The following is a 20,314-nucleotide window of genomic DNA, read 5'->3' as shown; positions in this document are numbered from 1 at the left end:
AGCAAAATGTGTGCTATTTACTTCAGACTCAATTTATGCACTGGTAATCTATTACATTGTTTTATACGAACACACTTTTGTCAGGGAATGCATTTCAAGCAATGATTTTTAGAATGTTTGTCCCAGAGTTTAATAATCATCTGTCATAAAATGACTGAAATGACCAGGGTAACTAAGATTCCCTCAGCATTTCTGAATTGGCTTGTTAAAACTTTGCAACAGCAATGCAGTTCTTTTTTAAATGCTAAGTTGCATATAAGTCCAAACTTATATTGATAAATAACAGTTTGTAAATCCAAACACTGTTCACATGCACCTAGTGTTATATGTGTATTACATTAATTCAAAATATAACCTGTGCCAGCAGTAAGGAGGAATTCCATGTCCTCACAAACTGAATGCAATACTGTAGTTACTCTAAAATGCATCACTGAATAAATTCCAAAGAAGAATTTAAAACCAAGAGTTTAAAGCCCTAAATCACATAACAAATGCATGTGTTGCGGTCTAGTTCAAAGATCTTATTGAATACAACTGTTGAACTAATAAATCAGTCATGTGTGTTATCAAGGTACAAGTGACATAAAAGTGGTAACATCCTTGCTAAAAAGGCAAACGCTTTAGTATTTGTCAAGAAAGATCTTCTTTTAAATGTAACCCAGATGTATTGTCTAACAGTGACCCCAAAATGTAAAATTACATGTGTCACGGGGATACATATTTCGGACATGTCGTAGATATATTATATATATATAATATATATATATTATATATATATATATATATATATATTATATATATAATGCATGCAATTTTAATTCAAATCATGTTTACCAATCAAATTACTGATAATTATCCAGTTCAGACTGTTAAAAAAACAAAAGCCCTTATAGTATTCAAGAACATACCAGTTTGATATTCAGCTTGCTTGAGTTTCTTTCTTAACCACATCTTAGCCAAATAGTCCTTTGGGGATAAGTAAAGCTCCCTTACTGCCTTGAGTCTCTAACTGTCAGTGCAAAGTTGTTGTTTTAAAGATGTTCACCTAGGTGACATCAACGTTGTCTCCCAAAAAAGATAAACAGGGTAAAGGCTGGACCCAGGGCAAGCACCCTTATCCTTTCACAGCAAAAGCCAACCAATCAAGAGCCATTGTCTTTAATGAGATCTTTAAAAAAAGATGAGGCTGCCAAAGAGTGTAAAATAAGCATTGAAGGAGGGGAGTAAAAGTCAAAACTGAAAGTCACATAAACACTTGGGATGACCTGACATATCAGTACGGCCATTTCTTTGATTCTCTGTTAATATGTACATCTTTAGTTTATTTCCACAAGTTTGCTTCTTAAAAGCAATTATTTATTAAATGAAATCATAATGTTTGCTTTGAATGGATCAGACTCGTTAGAGGTATCCAAACAGTAATAAATTTCACCTGAGTCTATACTGTATTTATTTTATGGATTACTTGATCCAGGCCATTATGGACAGGAAACACATTACCTTCTACACTTTAACTACAGTCATGTTACAGGGCAAAGAGCAACCCTTTGTTTTCAGATGATTGTTTTTGTTTCTTAGGAACAACAGTTTACATGTGTTTTGACATTTCCTTGATTTTGTTAACAGACAACATAGGACTGAAACACAAATATAGAGAGCAAAAAATGGAAGCAGCCTTTTTACCAACCCCTGCTTTTGGTAGATAAAAAAACATTCACTGCTGCCAAGTCATCAGACACTTGATATTGTCTATACAGCAGACTTCATAGAAGAGACTAAGAGGGTAATTTGTGTTGGCATTAAGGCCATAGCACAAAGTTTATGCTGGCCTTAAAATTGCCCTATATGTATCATGACACTTTTGGCAAGTTAAGGATGTGTTAGCATCGTCAAAATGCTCTCCTCCGTGCAATACACTCCGCCCCACTCATTAGCCATGTATTTTAAGGCTTGTCAAACCTTAACTATATGCATGGGCAAACTGAAGGTAGGGCTCATTTGTAAATTAAATCTGTGATATTAAAATTAGATTTATGAAGGAGCAGAACAGCTGCGCCAGCCCTAAGGGGCCACAAATAAGTCAGATATCAAATTGGTCTTATTTGGGTGCAAAGAAAAAGTCAGAAAACAGCTGACAGGAAAGAGCATTATGGCAGCAGTCATAATTTCTTATGATGGAGAGTGCATGCTTCTAACCTTCCAGATTTGTAGAACACCAGCACTGTGCATTTACGCATTTAAATGTGGCAGCTTACACCGTGGCTCATTAGTTCTGGGCCAGTTAATCTGTGCATGGTGCTACTTTACACTCCTCCAATTTAGCTCTGCGTCGGTCGATCTTGATACATGCACCCTTAAGGACCTCATTTACGAAGCGTTTTCCATACGCAAACATGACTACCGTGTGCAGTTCTGTACCGTCCTATTTACTATTCCCATTTCCGTGTAGAAAACAAGGATTTAGTGGATGCAAAATGAACGGGCTGGAATAGCGGCGCCGCCTCATTTGCATTGAATTAATGATGTTCACATAAGCAAAGAAGCATGTTAAACACAGATAATGAGCTGCCATACATTCATGAGCTATTCACGAAGCTCTGACAAGGATTTTGCTCTGGCAAAAATGACCCAAAAATTTAGCCAACTGAATGCTGTCGCAAAGCGGAAAGCATAGGCGGTGGAAGCTGTGCGATTTGGGGGGTGGGGGAAGGGGGCGAACATTTGTCAGTGTTTTTTTATTTATTTTTTTGGTGTTCTAGCTAAAACAAATGTATTGAGTTCATACTGGACATCATTAAGGCACTGCCAAAAGACATACAACAAACAGTTTTTCATTGTCTTATTTCATAAAACTATAAATTTGAAATTGCAGATATTTAAGGTCCTGTACAGCCATAATATTTATTTTGGGCTAACTGTAAGTAGACTAAGATGATAAGAAAATGTGCTGAAATAATTTAGTTTAAATTTAAAATAATACTTTATTATCTATGCATCCTACAACAATGTGAAGCCTACAACGCATCAGCATTGTTACTTAGGCCTGTATTACATGTAGGGTAGACCAAAAAAAAAAAAAAAAAAAAAAGCCCACAAGGTATTCATTTGATTTTACTACTGTACTGTTTAATCCTATTGTACATATCTATATTTTTACATAATGTAATGTGTACGGAGAACACATTAATTCTATTTGAATATGCCTTCATATTTATTAGGCTATTAATATATGTTTTTTTACTAAACATACATACAAAAAACTAAAACACAACAATTAACACAAAATCCTATTTTAACACACCGGTAGTTAGAATAATTAAATGCATGATAATCATCATAAGAACATGAGCTATTAAAGCTACAGTATGAATCAATCAATCAGTTTCTGCAGTATAAATACCATGTCATACTATTTGTCATACGATGCTAACCAGAAAATGTATGTAAATATATTGGATAGCCCCCTATATATAACCAGACATAAACAAAATGAGTGAATATGAATGCTTTTGTGGTGTTATCTAGAGACGGTTTCAAATAATGCTGCTGTCCAACATTATATCAACCCCCCGTTTTGTCCCCAGGTGGTTCGTAGACCATATTTGTCACATCATTAAATCTAATAGAAATGCAGTGGCAAGATGCACATTTTAAGAGTAGTTTTACTAGTTTAATGTATTCATGTATTCATAAATTGACATTGTTTAGTCAAAGCAAATCTGGACCCAATCAGAGAACCAAAATGTAACCATATTTCTTAATTGTACTTCTATAGATCTTTCAAATTAGCATTTACAGTTACCCTCATGTTGAAATGTCTTGCTGTAGTTTCCTGTATCAAGTGATATCTCAGTCTCTGAATTATATTGCGCACAGGAATCCTGTCCTTTATAGCTTTCATTAAGTATACAGCAAATCATTTTACGGCTATGCAGTGTTTTCGAAAAGCCCATGACTCCATTATCAAGGCTCCTATTGAAATTGGCCTATTTTTAGAAACAAGGATCAAGTTGTCCTGTCAATCACGCAGGCTCATAGAGACACACCTGGCTGAAGTGTAGCTTGTCTTCTCTCAGGAAGACCCTTGGTGTAACTCAATCCTACAGCGGGACTCCAGCTAATGAAGACTCAAACTTTCCATTAATAGCTGTCTAAGTGGTGTGGTATCAACCAACTACTACACAAATTGCATCTCCATCTAGATAACACACTTGTTGAAAAGACTCTCCAGGGGAGGCAACAACTTTTAAGAATAAATCTGAATTCATGTTAGCTTTTGCTCATCTTAACAAAAAAAAAAAAGCTTAGTAACCCCAGAGATCTTGTGAGGGTTTACTCAGATACAAGATCATACTCTTTAAAACGCCTACTTTTTAATCTAGCAGCTGGTGAGTGTACAGTATATAGTATCAATTTTGAAAGAAAGCAACAGAATTGCAATAAAACTGTTTACATGGGCTGTGTTTGCTTAAATTAATACATTGTTTTTAAAAAGACCCAGTCATTCTTGAAGTTAAGGATTAAGAAACTTTACATCAAGCAAAAGTACCACAAGAGGCTGTAATCCAGGGTAAGAGAAACAAAACACCCCAAGCAACTTACACTGACTTAAAGGTTGTAAATAAGTTTTGCTAGTGGTGTAGCTTTTCTAAACACCAAAGGTCAGTATCAGTCAAGTGGGTTGGTCAAGTACAACACAAAAGAGTAGTATCCTGTTTCTTACGCTATCATAAAGCACCACTTGCATCGCAAAACAAAAGTACAGTGTTTTTTCAGTACAGGTCCTGGTAGTCACCATTTCTGAAACATTTTTTGGCCTCAAATAAAGAACAATTGTCCAATTGTTCTGCATTGGTATTACATTGATAACATTTAGGGCACCACTGCACCTGTGGGACAAATTAACAAATTGTTTTCCATATATTTAAAGTTATCTATTCAGAGATGCCAAGAACTTTAGTGAGCAAGGTTGGAAAACCTTTACAAGTCATTCCTAAAAATGATATTCCTAAAAATGTATTACATTTTGGGGATCCACTGCATTGTAAGATGGCTTAAACATTACAATTGTATGCTTACATTTAAAAAGGAGATGGTTAGCTAGTCAGTGACACCAACATATTTAGTAAGTAAGAGGGTTAGGGGCAATAAATGTCTCACCCCCTATCATTTTGATCGTGTACTGTGTATATAGCTTAATGTTAAAAATGCAATATTCAACACATTAAACATTAAACCAAGGAGACTCTGTGGTCCAGTGGTAAAAGAAAGGGGCTTGATACCAGCAGGTTTCAGGTTCAATCCCAGCCACTGGCTCACTGTGTGTGTGTGTGTGTGTGTGTGTGGCCCTGAACAAGTCATCTCCTTATGCTCCATCCTTCGGATGAGATGTAAATCTGAGGTCCTATTGCAAATGACTCTGCAGCAGCTGCTGATGCATAGTTCACCCCCTAGTCTCTATAAGTTGCTTTGGATAAAAGTGTCTGCTAAATGACAAAGTAATAATAATATATTGAACAATATAGTTCACTTAGTTCCAAAATATAATGTGGCACTTGATTTAGAGCATAATTTACATTTAGAAGTATATCTTTTAAGGCTGTAAATGGGTTAGAAAAGACTGCAAAGATTAATTGGTAGTCTTTGATAAAAGGTACTGCCAGTATCGGTTGGCATATATAATGAAGAAAAAGCTTCTGGCATGGTACAGAAAACCACAGCAAAGATTTTACAAAAAAAATGTAAATTTGTTTCCCTTCAAATTATTCATTATTGACTAATCAAAAAAGACTGGCATACAAAACTTAATACTTTAGGATTCTCACAAATACAATACATTTCACATGACATTTTTTTTTTCTGAAAAAAAGACATAAACATGAAGAGCTATATCACAACAATTATACAGAATTGATCTGTGATCTGTAAAGCTTATGCAAAACTATGCAGTTTAAACTAATGTTTTTTTTTTTTTTTTTTTAATAAAGCCTTTCAGTGCATTTGCTTAAAATGTCATCTTGCCAAATAATCCGCTCCCTGCTGAGTAGTTCATGCTACCAAAAAAGCAATTTATAACAAAATGCCTATGCATAATCTTTTAAGAGATGATGCTCAGTGCTGACCAACCTGTGCTTTTAGGATGGGTTTTGCCTGCCAGAGCAAGGTCAGTCTTTCCTGCTGGGGTGAATGTGCGACTCAGCTGGCAGTCAGTGTGGAACAGAGACAACCAGCTTTGGCATGGGAAGCACCAGCTCTTATCTCTGACTGTGTTGATGACAGACACCTCTTCTACATACCATGCCTGCTGTTTCTCGAGGCCGTCATGCTTTTGAGGAAAAAGAAAGAAATAGGAAATTAGAAATCTCAGCAGTAACATGAAAAAAGATCACCATGACCTACATCTACCATCTGCACATTTAAAAATGAACAGTTTACAGACAGACAAGTGCCTCCATATATGCCAAGCTTCTGCCACAATCAATTGTTTGTGCTGAAAAATGTCCTTGCAAAAGTTGATCACAAATAGATTCTCTAGAAATATGCTTTTTATTTTTTAAATATGCACAATTCTTAAGTGTGACATTCATCTCCACTATATCCCTGTATTCTCACCCAGTACAGCCTAATAAAGCAAATCTTGTTATGATCATACCTACCCTCTGAAAAGCAAAGAAAAGCATTCAATACCTTGAAAAAGTAGTTCACCACAATGAAGTTTTTCATGTAAAATGGCATCAAAATGGCATCACAAAAGTGGTTAACAGCCTTAGCCATTCAGGTGTCAGTTCTTACTGGTTATCAGACTTCTGTATCAAAACCCAAAACTGCAGCAGTGAACTTATATTTTAAGGAAAAAGACGCTATCCTTATAGCAGGTTTTAAAAAAAAAAAAAAAAAAAAAAACTAAGAAGAGCAATTATGCCTACGCTGCAGAACATGGAAAAACTCATGAGTTACATTTATCAGTTATTGTTACTTTTGTCATTTGATACTTTTTAAAAGCTGCAATAAAGATAACAGTTCCATAATTAAATGTTAATCCTTGGCTTGGTCTAATAAGGAGTGTTTTTTTTTTCTGAATCTATACAAGAGGTTCTTCCAAGTCACTTTAACCTAAAAGACAAACATGACCAAAACCACATAACCACAAGCTATGCCCATCTTAAAAGCAGCAATGACCACAGCTGGAATTGGTAGCAGAATCATTTTAAAGGGTATAAAGGTTACTCTGCTACCTCTAGAATGATGTTCTTGATGTCCCCGATTTCAGGTCCGTACACTTTAAAAGTATGGCAGGACCCTCTGCTGAACTGGAAAGTGCTGGTCTCAGCATATTTGTCTGAGCCTGAACGCTTAAAAAGTTGCTTTTTGTTGAATTTGCCTTTCAGACCTTTCATTCTGAGGTATACCTAAAAAGGAAGTAGAACCCATTTGTTTAATGAAAATTTTGGAAAACCTACTGAAGAATATATATGAGTTCTAAATGTAAATGGCTATTCTCACAATACCAATCTGAATGCCTGTCACAGATTTTACATTTAGGTGTGTGTGTGTGTGTGTGTGTGTGTGTGCGCGCGCGTGCGCGTGCGTGTGCATGTGTGTGTGACAGGGGGGACCCCATCCTTTTACTTGAAAATGAGCTACAAGATACATGAAACATAAAACTCTTAAAGCTTTTAATCTGCATATATTTCAATATTGTGGCAGCAATATACATTCATTAAAAGCCTTATAACGTTTGTGTTTCATGTGACTTGTAGTCCTTAATTTGAATATGTTTATTCTGATTGGTACTGTGCTATATTGTGTCTTGCTACCACCTTATAGTGGTAAAATCCATATTGTTCCCTTCTGCCGTAGTATTGTGCAATTTACTCTTGTTTCAAAGCAACTACCCCCCTGCTGACAACCAGAATTACATTTCTTTTTTTTTTTTTAATTGTCAAAGCTGGGATCCCTGTGAGCATGCATATTTCTTAACCTATACCCTATATTTAAATTAATAGTCCTGCCATTTCCACTTCACTCAACAGTACAATTGTACTGTATTTTTTTTACGTGGGAAACTACACTCTAACATTACTTTGAAACTGTTGTGGAGAATAAAGCATCATTGAAATTAAGTGTTCAAAGGAATGTTACAAGGACCCACAACCTATACATGTATATAGTAGACCAGTGGTTTTCAACCTTTTCAGTATCAGTGTTTCCAGAAGGGAGCACCAGGTGTACCAACTATGTACAATCTTAAATGCCTGCTGTAAAACAGAAACCTACCCCATACAACGGGTTTCCTCACTGAAAAATAGAGTTCACCACAATCAACAACACAGAGTGGCTGCTTTGGTTCCCCATTATTAACTTTGAAAGTTCACAACAAATACCTCTCATCATAATTTCTTATTTCTCTGTGATTCAGTGTTACAAACAGATTGACACATTACAATGGTGTGATTGAGGGAATATTGGGTTGAGGAATCATATCATCATAAAGAACAACTTCCAGTGCATACCACTTGCAAGCCTGTCACGCACCAGTACTGGTACCACAGGTTGACTCGTGATCACTGAACAGCTGTGTGGTAAACAAATCTTGCTGTGCACTGGTTTCTCTGTTGCACATGACTCACATGGATAGGACGATGAAAGACTGACTTCATATTGTGAAGGCCTGTACTTAACATGCTAAGGTATCTGTGATTTCCCATGGCTTAACATTATTTTTACTGTGCTTTGTATAACTTACCTCAGTAAGTTATACAAGGTTTTTGAGGCTCCTTATCTTAATGTTGTTTCAGAACAATGCTGCTAATTCTCTTACCTTTGCATCAGTGCCTGCATTTTTCTTATCTCCAGTCTTCACTGTGACTTTATACAGAACTTTGCCGCCTGTCGCAGACTCTGACCTGGTGATGCTTGCTTGCGAGCTCTGAAATCTGTGAAGTGGTGCACTTTTTGGGCGCTTGGCCTACAACAAAGGTAACAACATATAAATATTCCACAATAATCGCAACTGCTAGCAACTACCCATTATTTAGTTTCCGAGCAATTTATAAAATGCTTTTTTTTTTTTTTTTTTTTTTTTACTTTTTATTTGCATTTCAAGTAACAATTTTAAGATACAATATTCTTGCATAATAATGAGCTTGTGATACTTACAGATAAAGGAGGTCGGGGGGTGACTTGTAACCCAAATCTCCGGGCGTAGTAATCAAACAGATGTGGGTCATTAAGAGAGCTGTACTGTGGGAATGTATCCCTATGTTCATTTTTAAACCCGTGCCCGCTTATACTGGCACTCATTGTCCGAGCTGGTGAGAAAAACAGAAAATACCGAATAGTAAAATAATGTTCCTTCTGTTTACCTAACAATTAGCAAGCCAGATTATTTGCACACTATTTGGATAGTGTTGGTGTCAGTGTTTGTAGTGAAAATTCGAAACAGCCCTGCTGTAAGTCTGTTAAAAGCAACACAATGATTTACAATACTTTTGCAGGTCGATAAGTACAACCATGGAGGAAAAGGACCAAAAAGTAATGAAAGTAAGCCACATTGTCAACTCGTCTATCTCAGGCTGGTTTATCAAAAAATGCAATTCCCCATGTGGTGCCATTGTGCATCTGATTTAACAATGAGGTCCTACGTTTCTTATGACGTTGAAATGTGGAGGGCAAGCTCTTCTCACAATTAAAGCCCCTCAAGTGCATTTTTGCTATTTTGAGAAATGTTTGCAAAAGTGATTTATCAAGATTTAAGACCTGCTCAGATAACACCAGGGATCCTTCAACATCAACAAATCTGTGTGTTCTCATAACACGCTATTCTTTTGAAACTTCCACAGGTAACCTTTCAACATACAAGTTGTCCCGGGGGGAGCTCTGTTCTCCAACTGAGCAGACAGTAGGACTCAGATGCCTCGGATCCCAGCAGAAATATGCTTACATGCAAAAGGGGCCCTTTTGCTCAGTGTGGATTGCACAGGCCTGTGATTCAGACTCGCTCTGAATCTCCGGAGGGAACCTGTGCAAGCATCTGTTTTGGTTCGAGCATCATTCCAAACAGGCTTGCCTCGTGGAGGGGAAACATCTCGAAACTGGAAACCTAAGAGACAATAAATTAAAAATAAAAAACTGAAACAAACAAGACTATTATGTTACTATTATTTTTATAAGTCTAGGGATATTTATTCTGTGATATCTGGGTTCATTTAAAAGAGGGGACAATATCTATTCAGGCACATCAAAAGAGGCTTACCAGTTGCAGGACGAATGCGTGGCACTGTGTTTGTAGGGAAAGGGTCCCTGGCCCTTATGGGTCCGACGGCATTCTGAGAGGTCTGTGGATTAAGAATCCCACTCACCGATGGAGAAGAATTGTAATATTCAATCTGTGATGGCATTTTATCCTATTCTCTCTGAAATGCAAGACCTGACAAAGTGACATTACATGAATGAATAAATCCTATAGAAAAAAGGGGCTACATACAGAACTGGTGACATATGAAATAAAATCATTGAAAACTTTCAAACAATAATCTTACATCTAGATCTGATGTGATGAGGTTTCAAAATTCTTGAACTAGTTTACCTAAGGTACCTAATGCTACAAATGAATACTAATCTGTGTCTGCAAACCAGCTGTAAAAATATGTTATTCTAGCCCACAAATCAATATCACATTAAAGCTTGGCCCCCACCCCTGGTCTATACAATATGGTGTGTTTGTGGGGTGAAAATATGTTTTGCTAACACATGCTTTACATGTTATTATATGCATGTACAATGTTTGATTCTAGTACTTAAAATACTTTTTAAAAGCATAAAATAAAATGCTATCCAATGTGAAATATTTTAAACAATCTGTTGCTCTGTATGAAAATGGCTTGCCCTGGAAAATTCGATTGCCATGATGATGCACAAACAATCTCATCAAAATATAATTAGACGGGCTTTCTAATCTCACAGTTGATGGTTTGCCAATAGAGTATGTTTATTATAACACTGAATAAATACGGTATTTGGAACTAAACTACAGAAACTACACCTGACAATTATGTTTTGAACTACCTCCAACAAATGAATAATCCCCCAACTGTAAGACGACGAATTAAAAACAAACCATAATAAGACACTGTAATCGTTGGCTACATTTTTAAACGTTTATTTTACTGTACAAAACAGTTTAATAACATATATTTACTTTTTATAAAATGTTTATTATTTCAATAACTTACCCCAAAACAACACATGCATTTTCATGATGCCGGTTTTACACGAGACCATGCAAGTCTCTGTTACCACGGTATTGTTAAGTGCACTTAAAAAACACATAGATCATACCATTCCCAAGGATGGTATGTGATACGTCTTACCTTATTGTAAATTATGAAGTTCAGTTTTGGAGCCTTTTTCTTGTGTGCATTAAAGCGGCGGTGGTTTCTTATTTCACATTTGAACAGAAAGCACGGTGTAGCTACATCAAGCAGCTCGACTGAGTTATATTTTTCACAACAGTTTTGAATTTCCTGTAACTGGTGTGAATGTTAGTGACAAGCAAGCTCACGCATAGGCTTGCGCTGTATTGTTTGTGGCTCATTATTCGGTTTCCATGGACGCTTTGCTTAGTTTCCAAGCCAAATGGGCGTGACAGTGTTATTTAAAAACAATCAAACAAACAATAAGACACTTTGGTTGGGTTGCATTAATCAGTTTTGCTTGAAGTAGCAATCTACAGAAATTGTAGAGTTAATTTTAGTGTCAATACTGTTTGTTTAAGGTCTTGTGACAGACCCCTTTCCTGGGTTACCCCGCCCACCCAAAACGGCAATCAGTTTAAAAAACAGAAAGCATGGAGTACCCACAAATTGCACGTTGATTAACAACACATAGGCATATTTGAAAAACAGCTTGACTGTCTTCGGTTTCAAGGTACAAAATAAAACCTGTGCTACTGATAATAGAATTGACACCCTATATACCTATAGCAGTAACGTAGGTCCTATACTGTAACGCAGGAATTACCTGTGGCTGAAGTTTATTTCCAAATAGCTGTCAAGGCAGCCCTCTAACACAAAACTTTCTTGGAATGCACTAACAGGTTGTCCAGAACTAAAGATTTTAGGGTAGTTAATTTCAGAGGTGTCATGTATCAGGCAGGTGTGGTTTATTTTCTAGGACGCGTTCTGACATGCAGATCACTTTTTTCAAAGCCTTTTAAAGGCGTGATGTTACGCGATTTCGTTCTTCAACATGGTTGAGGAAATACTTCAGGTGCAAAAAGTATGTTATGTCGCCCGATAAAAGAAAGATGTGTGTTGTTCCCTTATGGATAAAAGTACGTATTGCAATATATAGGTTGTGCCATATATTTACATGTATCTTAAAATATACTGCAAATACTGTGAGATAATATATGGTAAAATGCATTCTAGCCATATATTTATACAGCACAGCTCTAGACAAAAGTTGTGTTACATCACATAGAATTTTAGGATTGAGACAATAAAAAAAAAAAAAAAAAAACATGAACATGAACATGATTTAAATCTTTTATTTAACATCATGTAATTAAAGCAAAAAAAAAAAAAAAAAAACTACAAAATTATATTGCAACACTCTCCCAGTGCAGGGCCAGAAAGCAGTACATAGTCAGAATGTGGTGTGCGCATGAAAACATGACCTGTATAAGAAAATGGTAATGCAGGATTATTAATGCAATAATACAGGATAATGCAAGGATTATCCAAAGCAATATATTTTTTGAAAATATATTTTCAATATATTATTTTTCAATATAGGTTGCTATGGTAATCTTTGCAATTCTTGACAAAGCAGTCCACTGGTTTGAAGATTGCACCCATACTCTCCAACCATTGGCTTTCTTTATGTCTTTGTAAATAGGGTAAGGTGTAGTATACAGCATTTTTAAACCGTCACTCATTACTTACTCAACATGTCAGTCCACACTATTTATTACATGAATGAATTTCTCCATATACAGAGTTCGCCAACAAAATCCAGTCAGTGGAGAATTTAAAGTTAGAAAAGAAATTGAAAAAGCTCCCTGACCATAGCGTAAACAATGCAGTACTAGAGGTTTATACAGGGTGAATCAATTTGACCTGATCACATGGTTTTTAAACAGAGGGTACTGGCTGAAGAGACATACATTATGCATAGTGCTTTAACCCGTGTACAGAAGTTTAAAGAAGGTTTTGCTCTCTACCCACTGCAGGAGAAAATATTGATCTCTGCGCCTGAGTCTCTTTGCTCAAAGATTGTAACTTTGTGTATCCTTAAGAGATCCTTGAATACAATGGTAACTACTCAGTCATGTAGAATGGGTTCATCAGTACAGAATGCATACAGAAAAATTACCTATACTCCTAGTGCAGCTTACATTGCTCAAATTAAATTTGGTAAGTTTTGCTAATAAATATATACAGACACACAGATGCCTGATCTTAAGTCAAAAATCTTATTTAAATGACACAGTAAGCCATACAAAACAACAAAATAGTACACATTTTACGAGCTGTGCTTGATGAACTTCTTTATTGCTTGAAATATTACACCATGTCTTATTTACACATACAATTGAATGCCATTTCCATAGCAACCTGTACAAAAGGTGTAACAAACACACCTACAGTAGCTCTCAAAAGTATTCACACCCTTGGACTTTTCCATATTTTATTGTGTTACAACATGGAATCAAAATGGATTTAATTAGGTGTTTTTCCCACTGATCAAAACAAGAAAGTCCATAATGTCAAAGTAAAAAATATAATCTACAAATTGTTCTAAATTAATATGTAATATTTAATATTTACAAATACAAAACAGAACATAATCGATTGCATAAGTATTCACCCCCTTTGCTATGACACACCTAAATAAGCTCTGGTGCAACCAATTTTATTTAGAAGTCACATAATTAGTTGAATGGAGTCCACCTGTGTGTAACTAAGGTGTTTCAAATGATTTCAGGTTAAATACACCTGTCTCTGAGAGGCCCAACAGTTGGTTAGTACATTTCCTAAAAAAACTACATCATGAAGACGAAGGAACATTCAAAGCAAATCTAGAATAAGGTTCTTCAAAAGCACCAATCAGGGGTAGGATATAAGAACATTTCCAAGGCATTGAATATCCCCCGGAGCACAGTAAAGTCCATTATTAATAAATGGAGAGAATATGGCACAACTATGAATCTGCCTAGAACAGGCCATCCTCAAAAACTGAGTATCTGGGTGAGAAGGGCACTAGTCAGGGAGGCCGCCAAGGGGCCTATGGCAACTCTAAAGGAGTTACAGTCTTCCATGACTGAGCTGGGAGACACTGTGCATACTGCAATAATAGCCAGGGTGCTTCACAAAACTGGCCTTTATGGGAGAGTGGCAAAAAGAAAGCCATTGTAGAAAAAAACTCACATCAAAGCTAGAGTTTGCCAGAAGGCATGTGAGAGACTGAGACCAAGTGGAAGAAGATTCTATGGTCTGATGAGACCAAAATAGAGCTTTTTGGCCTCAACGCTAAGCGTTATGTTTGGCGCAAGCCTAACACCGCACATCATCCTGAGAACACCACCACTACTGTGAAGCATGGTGGTAGCAGCATCATGCTATGGGGATGCTTCTCTCTGCTCTGGACCCATCTTCCAGCAGGATAATGACCCTAAACATACAGCCAAAGCCACACTGGAGTGGCTTAAAAACAAAAAGGTCTATGTCCTGGAGTAGCCCAGTCAAAGCCCGGACCTCAATCCCATTGAGAACATGTGGAAAGAGTTGAAAATTGTCATTCACCAAAGGTCCCCATCCAACTTGACAGAGCTTTAGCAATTTTACAAAGAAGAATGGGCAAAAATTGCAGTATCCAGATGTGCAAAGCTGGTAGAGACTTATCCAAATAGACTCGTGGCTGTAATTGCTGCCAAAGGTGCCTCTACCAAATATTCACTCAAGGGGATGAATACTTATGCAATCAATTATTTTCTGTTTTGTATTTGTAATTAATTTAGAACAATTCGTAGATTTTATTTTTCACTTTGACTTTATGGACTTTTTTGTGTTCCTAATTAAATCCATTTTGTTTCTATGTTGTAACACAATCAAATGTAGAAAAGTCCAAGGGTGTGAAGACTTTTGACAGTCACTGTATGTATTGGTTGTCTAAATATACATCAAACATCTAGTGAAAGAAACTGACGGCAGGACAAAGTGTCTAGTAAGGTTCGAAAAAGAAGATGTTCCATTTATAGCAATTACCACTTTTTTAAACTAGTGTACTTTGCAATAATAATAATAATATAATAATAATAATAATAATAATAATGAACTGTGTATATACCAGATTATACCACTGACATGTTTAGTGGCTGTAGTGATGCTTCACACTTGAAGACATTTGTATGCTTTCTATAAACTCTTTTATGAATATAACAAAAAGGACCCCGATTGTCCTTTTCTATATGGATTGCATAATTAATAAGAAACTGGGATACAGCTAGGTGCTAAAAAACAGACTACAGAATGAACAACAGGGTAACAGGACCAATAGCGTTTACTCTTTTTAAATGGATGGATTAGTGAAAGGTTAGACAACCGAGAGGAAGCAACATTTCATTAATGTGACCTGACAGCACCCACACCGTCTATATGAACACAGTTATGCATATATAGCAGACCTGCTTTATTTCAGTTATCTAGCCCTCTGCATACTGCTTGAATAATTTAGGGCACTGAAAACTGCAGAATCACATCCGAAGAGTCGAGAATGACATGCACTATGTATTGTACCACTGTTTTTCTTTCTTGCTGTCTCTTAATCCAAAAGCTTTTTGTTCTACTCAAGTTCAGTGACTTTTTTCTTTTTCTTTTTTTTAATGATTTTTTCCTGCCTGTTTGAAATTCCCAATTTGAATGCATCCCAATAAAGATCCCTGTGGTACCCCAATCAACTTTGCACAAACAGGATCAAATTCAAAAGAATGCAATCACTCTATTTGGGTTTTATAGCAATGGGCACTGGTTAGTTTTGTCCCAGTTTGAACCACCAGAAGTCTCTGCAAAACTTTACCTGGAGTCAGCATAAAATGTAAGACGCTGTTTATGCTGTGATGTTTTTACTGAGTAGGTAAAAGCTGGCAGGATTGAACTCTGTAGTTTTACTCGTGGCACCAAATGAACCTTTTTAATTAAAAATAAAGCTGAAAATGAGTTCATACAGTAGTCTAAAGATCCAATTTACATAAATACATCAAAATGCTTTGATACATGTAAAAAAAGACTAAACAGATCATTTACTTCATTAGAAAGAAAAGCAATGGGTGGAAATTTGTAATCTTAACATTACTTAACGATGACAGTCCTTACAGCACTGACAGCCCAATGGAAACTGGATGACAAGGAAATACCTTGCTTGTTGAAAATGTTTAATCTAACCATCACACGTCCACTAATGGCATCAGGCTAAAGGCTGTTCACCATCAAGCTCACAAGTGGTAGAAAAATAGTGGCTAGTGTTGACCTTTCTTCAGACCTGTAGACTGATCAGAAAAGGAATGTTTCTTGTTGATTACACATAAAAAAAAAATAGAATCAGTAGAGCATTGTGATCATCATTATACAGGTATACCATAGGTTACATTATATACTGTAGATATGGAGTCAAGTTAAGGGGTTCTAACAAAGCCCATCAAAACCAATATCCCTAATGAGTCTCCTTAAAGGGGATTAGGTTTCTTTGCACATTACAACAGGGCCAGTCACATTAGATGTAGATCCAATAAAAATGGAAGAGCTTTCAGATAAAAATGCCACTGTGTGGCCTGACTAGGTAGAGAGACCTTTTCAGTAAGTTCAAGGTCAGGTCATGGTGAAGATCTGTAACAGAAGACCCTTTTAAAATGTGTCTTTTGTCCTGTCCACACTATGCCTTTAAACTGTATTAGTTGCCTTTAAACCGGCTTAAAAGTGCTAAATCCGGTTAGCGTCTACACTAAGCAGAATTTAATACCGTTCTCATGACCACCTCAGGGGGTAGTCTTGAGTCTGGTTCTAAATTAGATCACATCAGGTAATTTGTGTATCCTCCAATATACCAAAATGCTTTCTGATTTTGGCGCACGGACATTACAAAATTGGTTTCTTATGCCCCCAGGGACTCCCCATGTAAATTAGCTTATAGCTAAGTCTGTGTACAATACATCTTGTGACTTGTCATGAAATGTTACCTAAATATTTTAATAACGTTTGTAATCATTAATCCCAACTAAACATGAAACAGTCCTCTAGTGTAGACATTTTAAGCTGGATTAATTTTAAAGGTTTTTTGGTACGGTTCTCAAAATCAGTTATATGGTGTGGACAGGGCCTTACTTTAGTTAATATAATGCATTCACTGGATTGCAGAATACAGGTTAAGAAAACAAAAACAAAAACATACAACTTCTGTCATTTTTTAAGGTCAGAACAAGTACTGGCAGTAAGTGAAACATAGCAGGATGGAGCAGCTAAAAAATATCCAAATACACTCCAGCTGGTGTTATTGTTTTACAAGATAAAACAGTATGAATTGCATAATTTATAAACCATTGCTGCTTGCAATCACATAAATGATTGCTACACTATATACAGTGCCTTGCAAAAGTATGCAGACCCCTGACCAATTCTCTCATATTACTGAATTACAAATGGTACATCAAAATTTTGTTCTGTTCGATATAATTTCTTTTAAAACACTTAAACTCAAAATCAATTATTGTAAGGTGACATTGGTTTTATGTTGGGAAATATTTTTAAGAAAAATAAAAAAACTGAAATATCTTGCTTGCATAAGTATTCAACCTCTACACATTAATATTTGGTAGAGCCACCTTTCGCTGCAATAACAGCTTTAAGTCTTTTGGGGTAAGTATGTACCAGCTTTGCACACAGCGTCGGAGTGATTTTGTCCCATTCTTCTTGACATATTTACTCCAGGTTGTTCAGGTTGGTTGGACGACGCTTGTGGACCGCAATTTTCAAATAGTGCCACAGATTCTCAATGGGATTGAGAGCAGGACTTTGACTGGGCCACTGTAGGACATTCACCTTTTTGTTCTTGAGCCACTCCAATGTTGCTTTGGCCTTGTGCTTGGGATCATTGTCCTGCTGAAAGGTAAATTTCCTCCCAAGCTTCAGTTTTTTAGTGGACTGAAGCAGATTCTCTTGCAGTATTTTCCTGTATTTTGCTCCATCCATTCTTCCTTTAATTGTACCAAGATGCCCAGTCCCTGCTGATGAGAAGCATCCCCACAGCATGATGCTGCCACCACCATACTTCATTGTAGGGATGGTGTGTCTTGAGGCATGGGCAGTGTTAGGTTTGCGCCACATTTGTCCAAAAAGCTCTATCTTGGTCTTTGACCACAAAACCTTTTCCCACATCGCAGCTGCGTCACTCTCATGCTTTCTAGCAAACTCCAGACATGCTTTCAGATGGTACTTTTTGAGTAATGGTTTCTTTCTTGCCATCCTCCCATACAGGCCAGTGTTATGCAGAGCTCTTGATATGGTTGAATGGTGCACCATTACTCCACTCCCAGCCACTGAACTCTGTAGCTCCTTCAAAGGGATTGTTGGCCTCTCTGTGGCTTCTCTCACAAGTCTCCTTCTTGTTTGAGCGCTGAGTTTTGAGGGACGGCCTTTTCTTGGCAGTGCCTGGGTGGTGTGATGCAGCTTCCACTTCCTGATTATTGATCCAGTTGTGCTCACTGGGATATCCAAACACTTGGATATTATTTTTTTCCCTTTCCCTAATCTATGCATTTGTATTACTTTATCTCTAACTTTTGTAGAATGCTCTTTGGTCTTCATTTTACCTTCAGATTCACAGCCTTACCAATGATCCTTCAACAGTGGGGTTTTTATCCAGAAAATGTGACAGCAACTTTAATGGTTCACAGGTGGAGGCTAATGGTAAGGTAATTGTGTCCTCGTTAGGGCAATTTCTTTCATCGGTGCAAACTGGGAGCTTCCACAGCACAGGGGTTGAATACTTATGCAAGCAAGATATTTCAGTTTTTTATTTTTTTTTTAAAAATATTTCCCAACATAAAACCAATGTCACCTTACAATAACTGATTCTGAGTTTCAGTGTTTAAAAATAAAATATCAAACAGAACGGAATTTCAATGTACCATTTGTAATTCGGTAATATGAGAGAATTGGTCAGGGGTCTGAATACTTTTGCAAGGCACTGTGTGTGTATATATATATATACGGGTGTAGAATATATCGATATATTATATATATATATAATATATAATATACTATATATATATATAGTTATTATCACAATTATTATTATTATTATTATTATTATTATTATTATTATTATTATTATTATTATTATTATTATTATTATTATTATTATGCTTCATTAATTTAAGACCTCTACTGAAATTTCATCCTGGAGCCAGGTTGGAATCATCACATTTTAGAACATGCGTTTAGTAACAGTTCCTTCCAAATGAGAAAAGGGTTTCTACATTTGATATAACAGTGTCAGAGCAAGTAGGGACAACTATTGACCTGCCAACACTGAAATACTAAAAATACAATTTTTTTAAAGATGCTGTTAACAAGGTGTTATGACAGTTTTTTTGCAGCAAAAAGCTAAAAGGTGAAGTTTTCAAAAAGGTGACATTGTTCACAACTCAGTGAATGTCACAAAACAACATTAAAACAATTACAGTGTTTAGTGTCTTGAGATATTAAAGGTCTCATGTTTTCTTAATGTTAATGTGTTAATGTTTGAAATGTTCATACTCTTCTGCAATAATGGTCATCCAAAAACAGAAGACAAACATACCCAACCTGGAAGTGACACACACATGAAACCATTCACAAAATGCACTTGCTTACAAGGAGATTCAGCTTACAGAAATAACTGGGGTAATCTAGATCTAATTGGAGGTACTCATTGCAGTAAACGTGTAATTAGTTAAATAATTCATTCATTCATTATTAAACGTGTAATCCTTCAAACAAGTTGATCACTGAAGGCAATACAGCTTCCACAAGGTCACTATCTTCAGTAAAACAAATTGTTACAATAAGGAGCTAATTATCCTACTATCAGATAAATAAGCAAATTTCCCATTTGAAAGGATTGTGAGGCTGGCTGTGTACAGTTAATTGTATAATATGGTTACCTTACCTTACACTTCCTCTGTTCTTCCACTGTCCATTGTCTTGGTTCAATATATTTCAGCTAATACCTGTAATGGGTTACTTAAAAAACAAAGGCCATGATCTCAACTATTACT

At 36.3% G+C, this 20,314-nt stretch overlaps 1 protein-coding gene and 1 long non-coding RNA gene across 2 annotated transcripts in view; both read right to left on the bottom strand.

Annotated features, from left to right (window-relative positions):
- LOC121319649 (lipoxygenase homology domain-containing protein 1-like) overlaps positions 1 to 7,397 on the bottom strand; it is a 102,764-nt gene extending 95,367 nt beyond the window's left edge. The window contains exons 1-2 of the mRNA XM_041257326.1: positions 7,236 to 7,397; positions 6,127 to 6,325 (exon numbers count right to left, since the gene is read on the bottom strand). Of these exons, the coding sequence (XP_041113260.1) occupies positions 6,127 to 6,325; positions 7,236 to 7,397 (361 nt within the window). The remainder of the gene's footprint in view (positions 1 to 6,126; positions 6,326 to 7,235) is intronic.
- Positions 7,398 to 8,879: 1,482 nt separating this feature from the next.
- On the bottom strand, positions 8,880 to 10,096 carry LOC121318590. The gene is made up of 3 exons (XR_005950621.1): positions 9,944 to 10,096; positions 9,160 to 9,311; positions 8,880 to 8,968 (listed from the first exon to the last, which is right to left on the bottom strand). It is a non-coding gene; the product is annotated as an uncharacterized LOC121318590 (long non-coding RNA).
- Between the last annotated feature and the right edge of the window lie 10,218 nt (positions 10,097 to 20,314).

Source organism: Polyodon spathula, chromosome 1 (assembly GCF_017654505.1).
Source record: "Polyodon spathula isolate WHYD16114869_AA chromosome 1, ASM1765450v1, whole genome shotgun sequence".
Classification (NCBI taxonomy): Eukaryota; Metazoa; Chordata; class Actinopteri; order Acipenseriformes; family Polyodontidae; genus Polyodon; species Polyodon spathula.
Note: the sequence above shows the minus strand (reverse complement) of the source record. Positions and strands in the feature narration are given on the sequence as shown.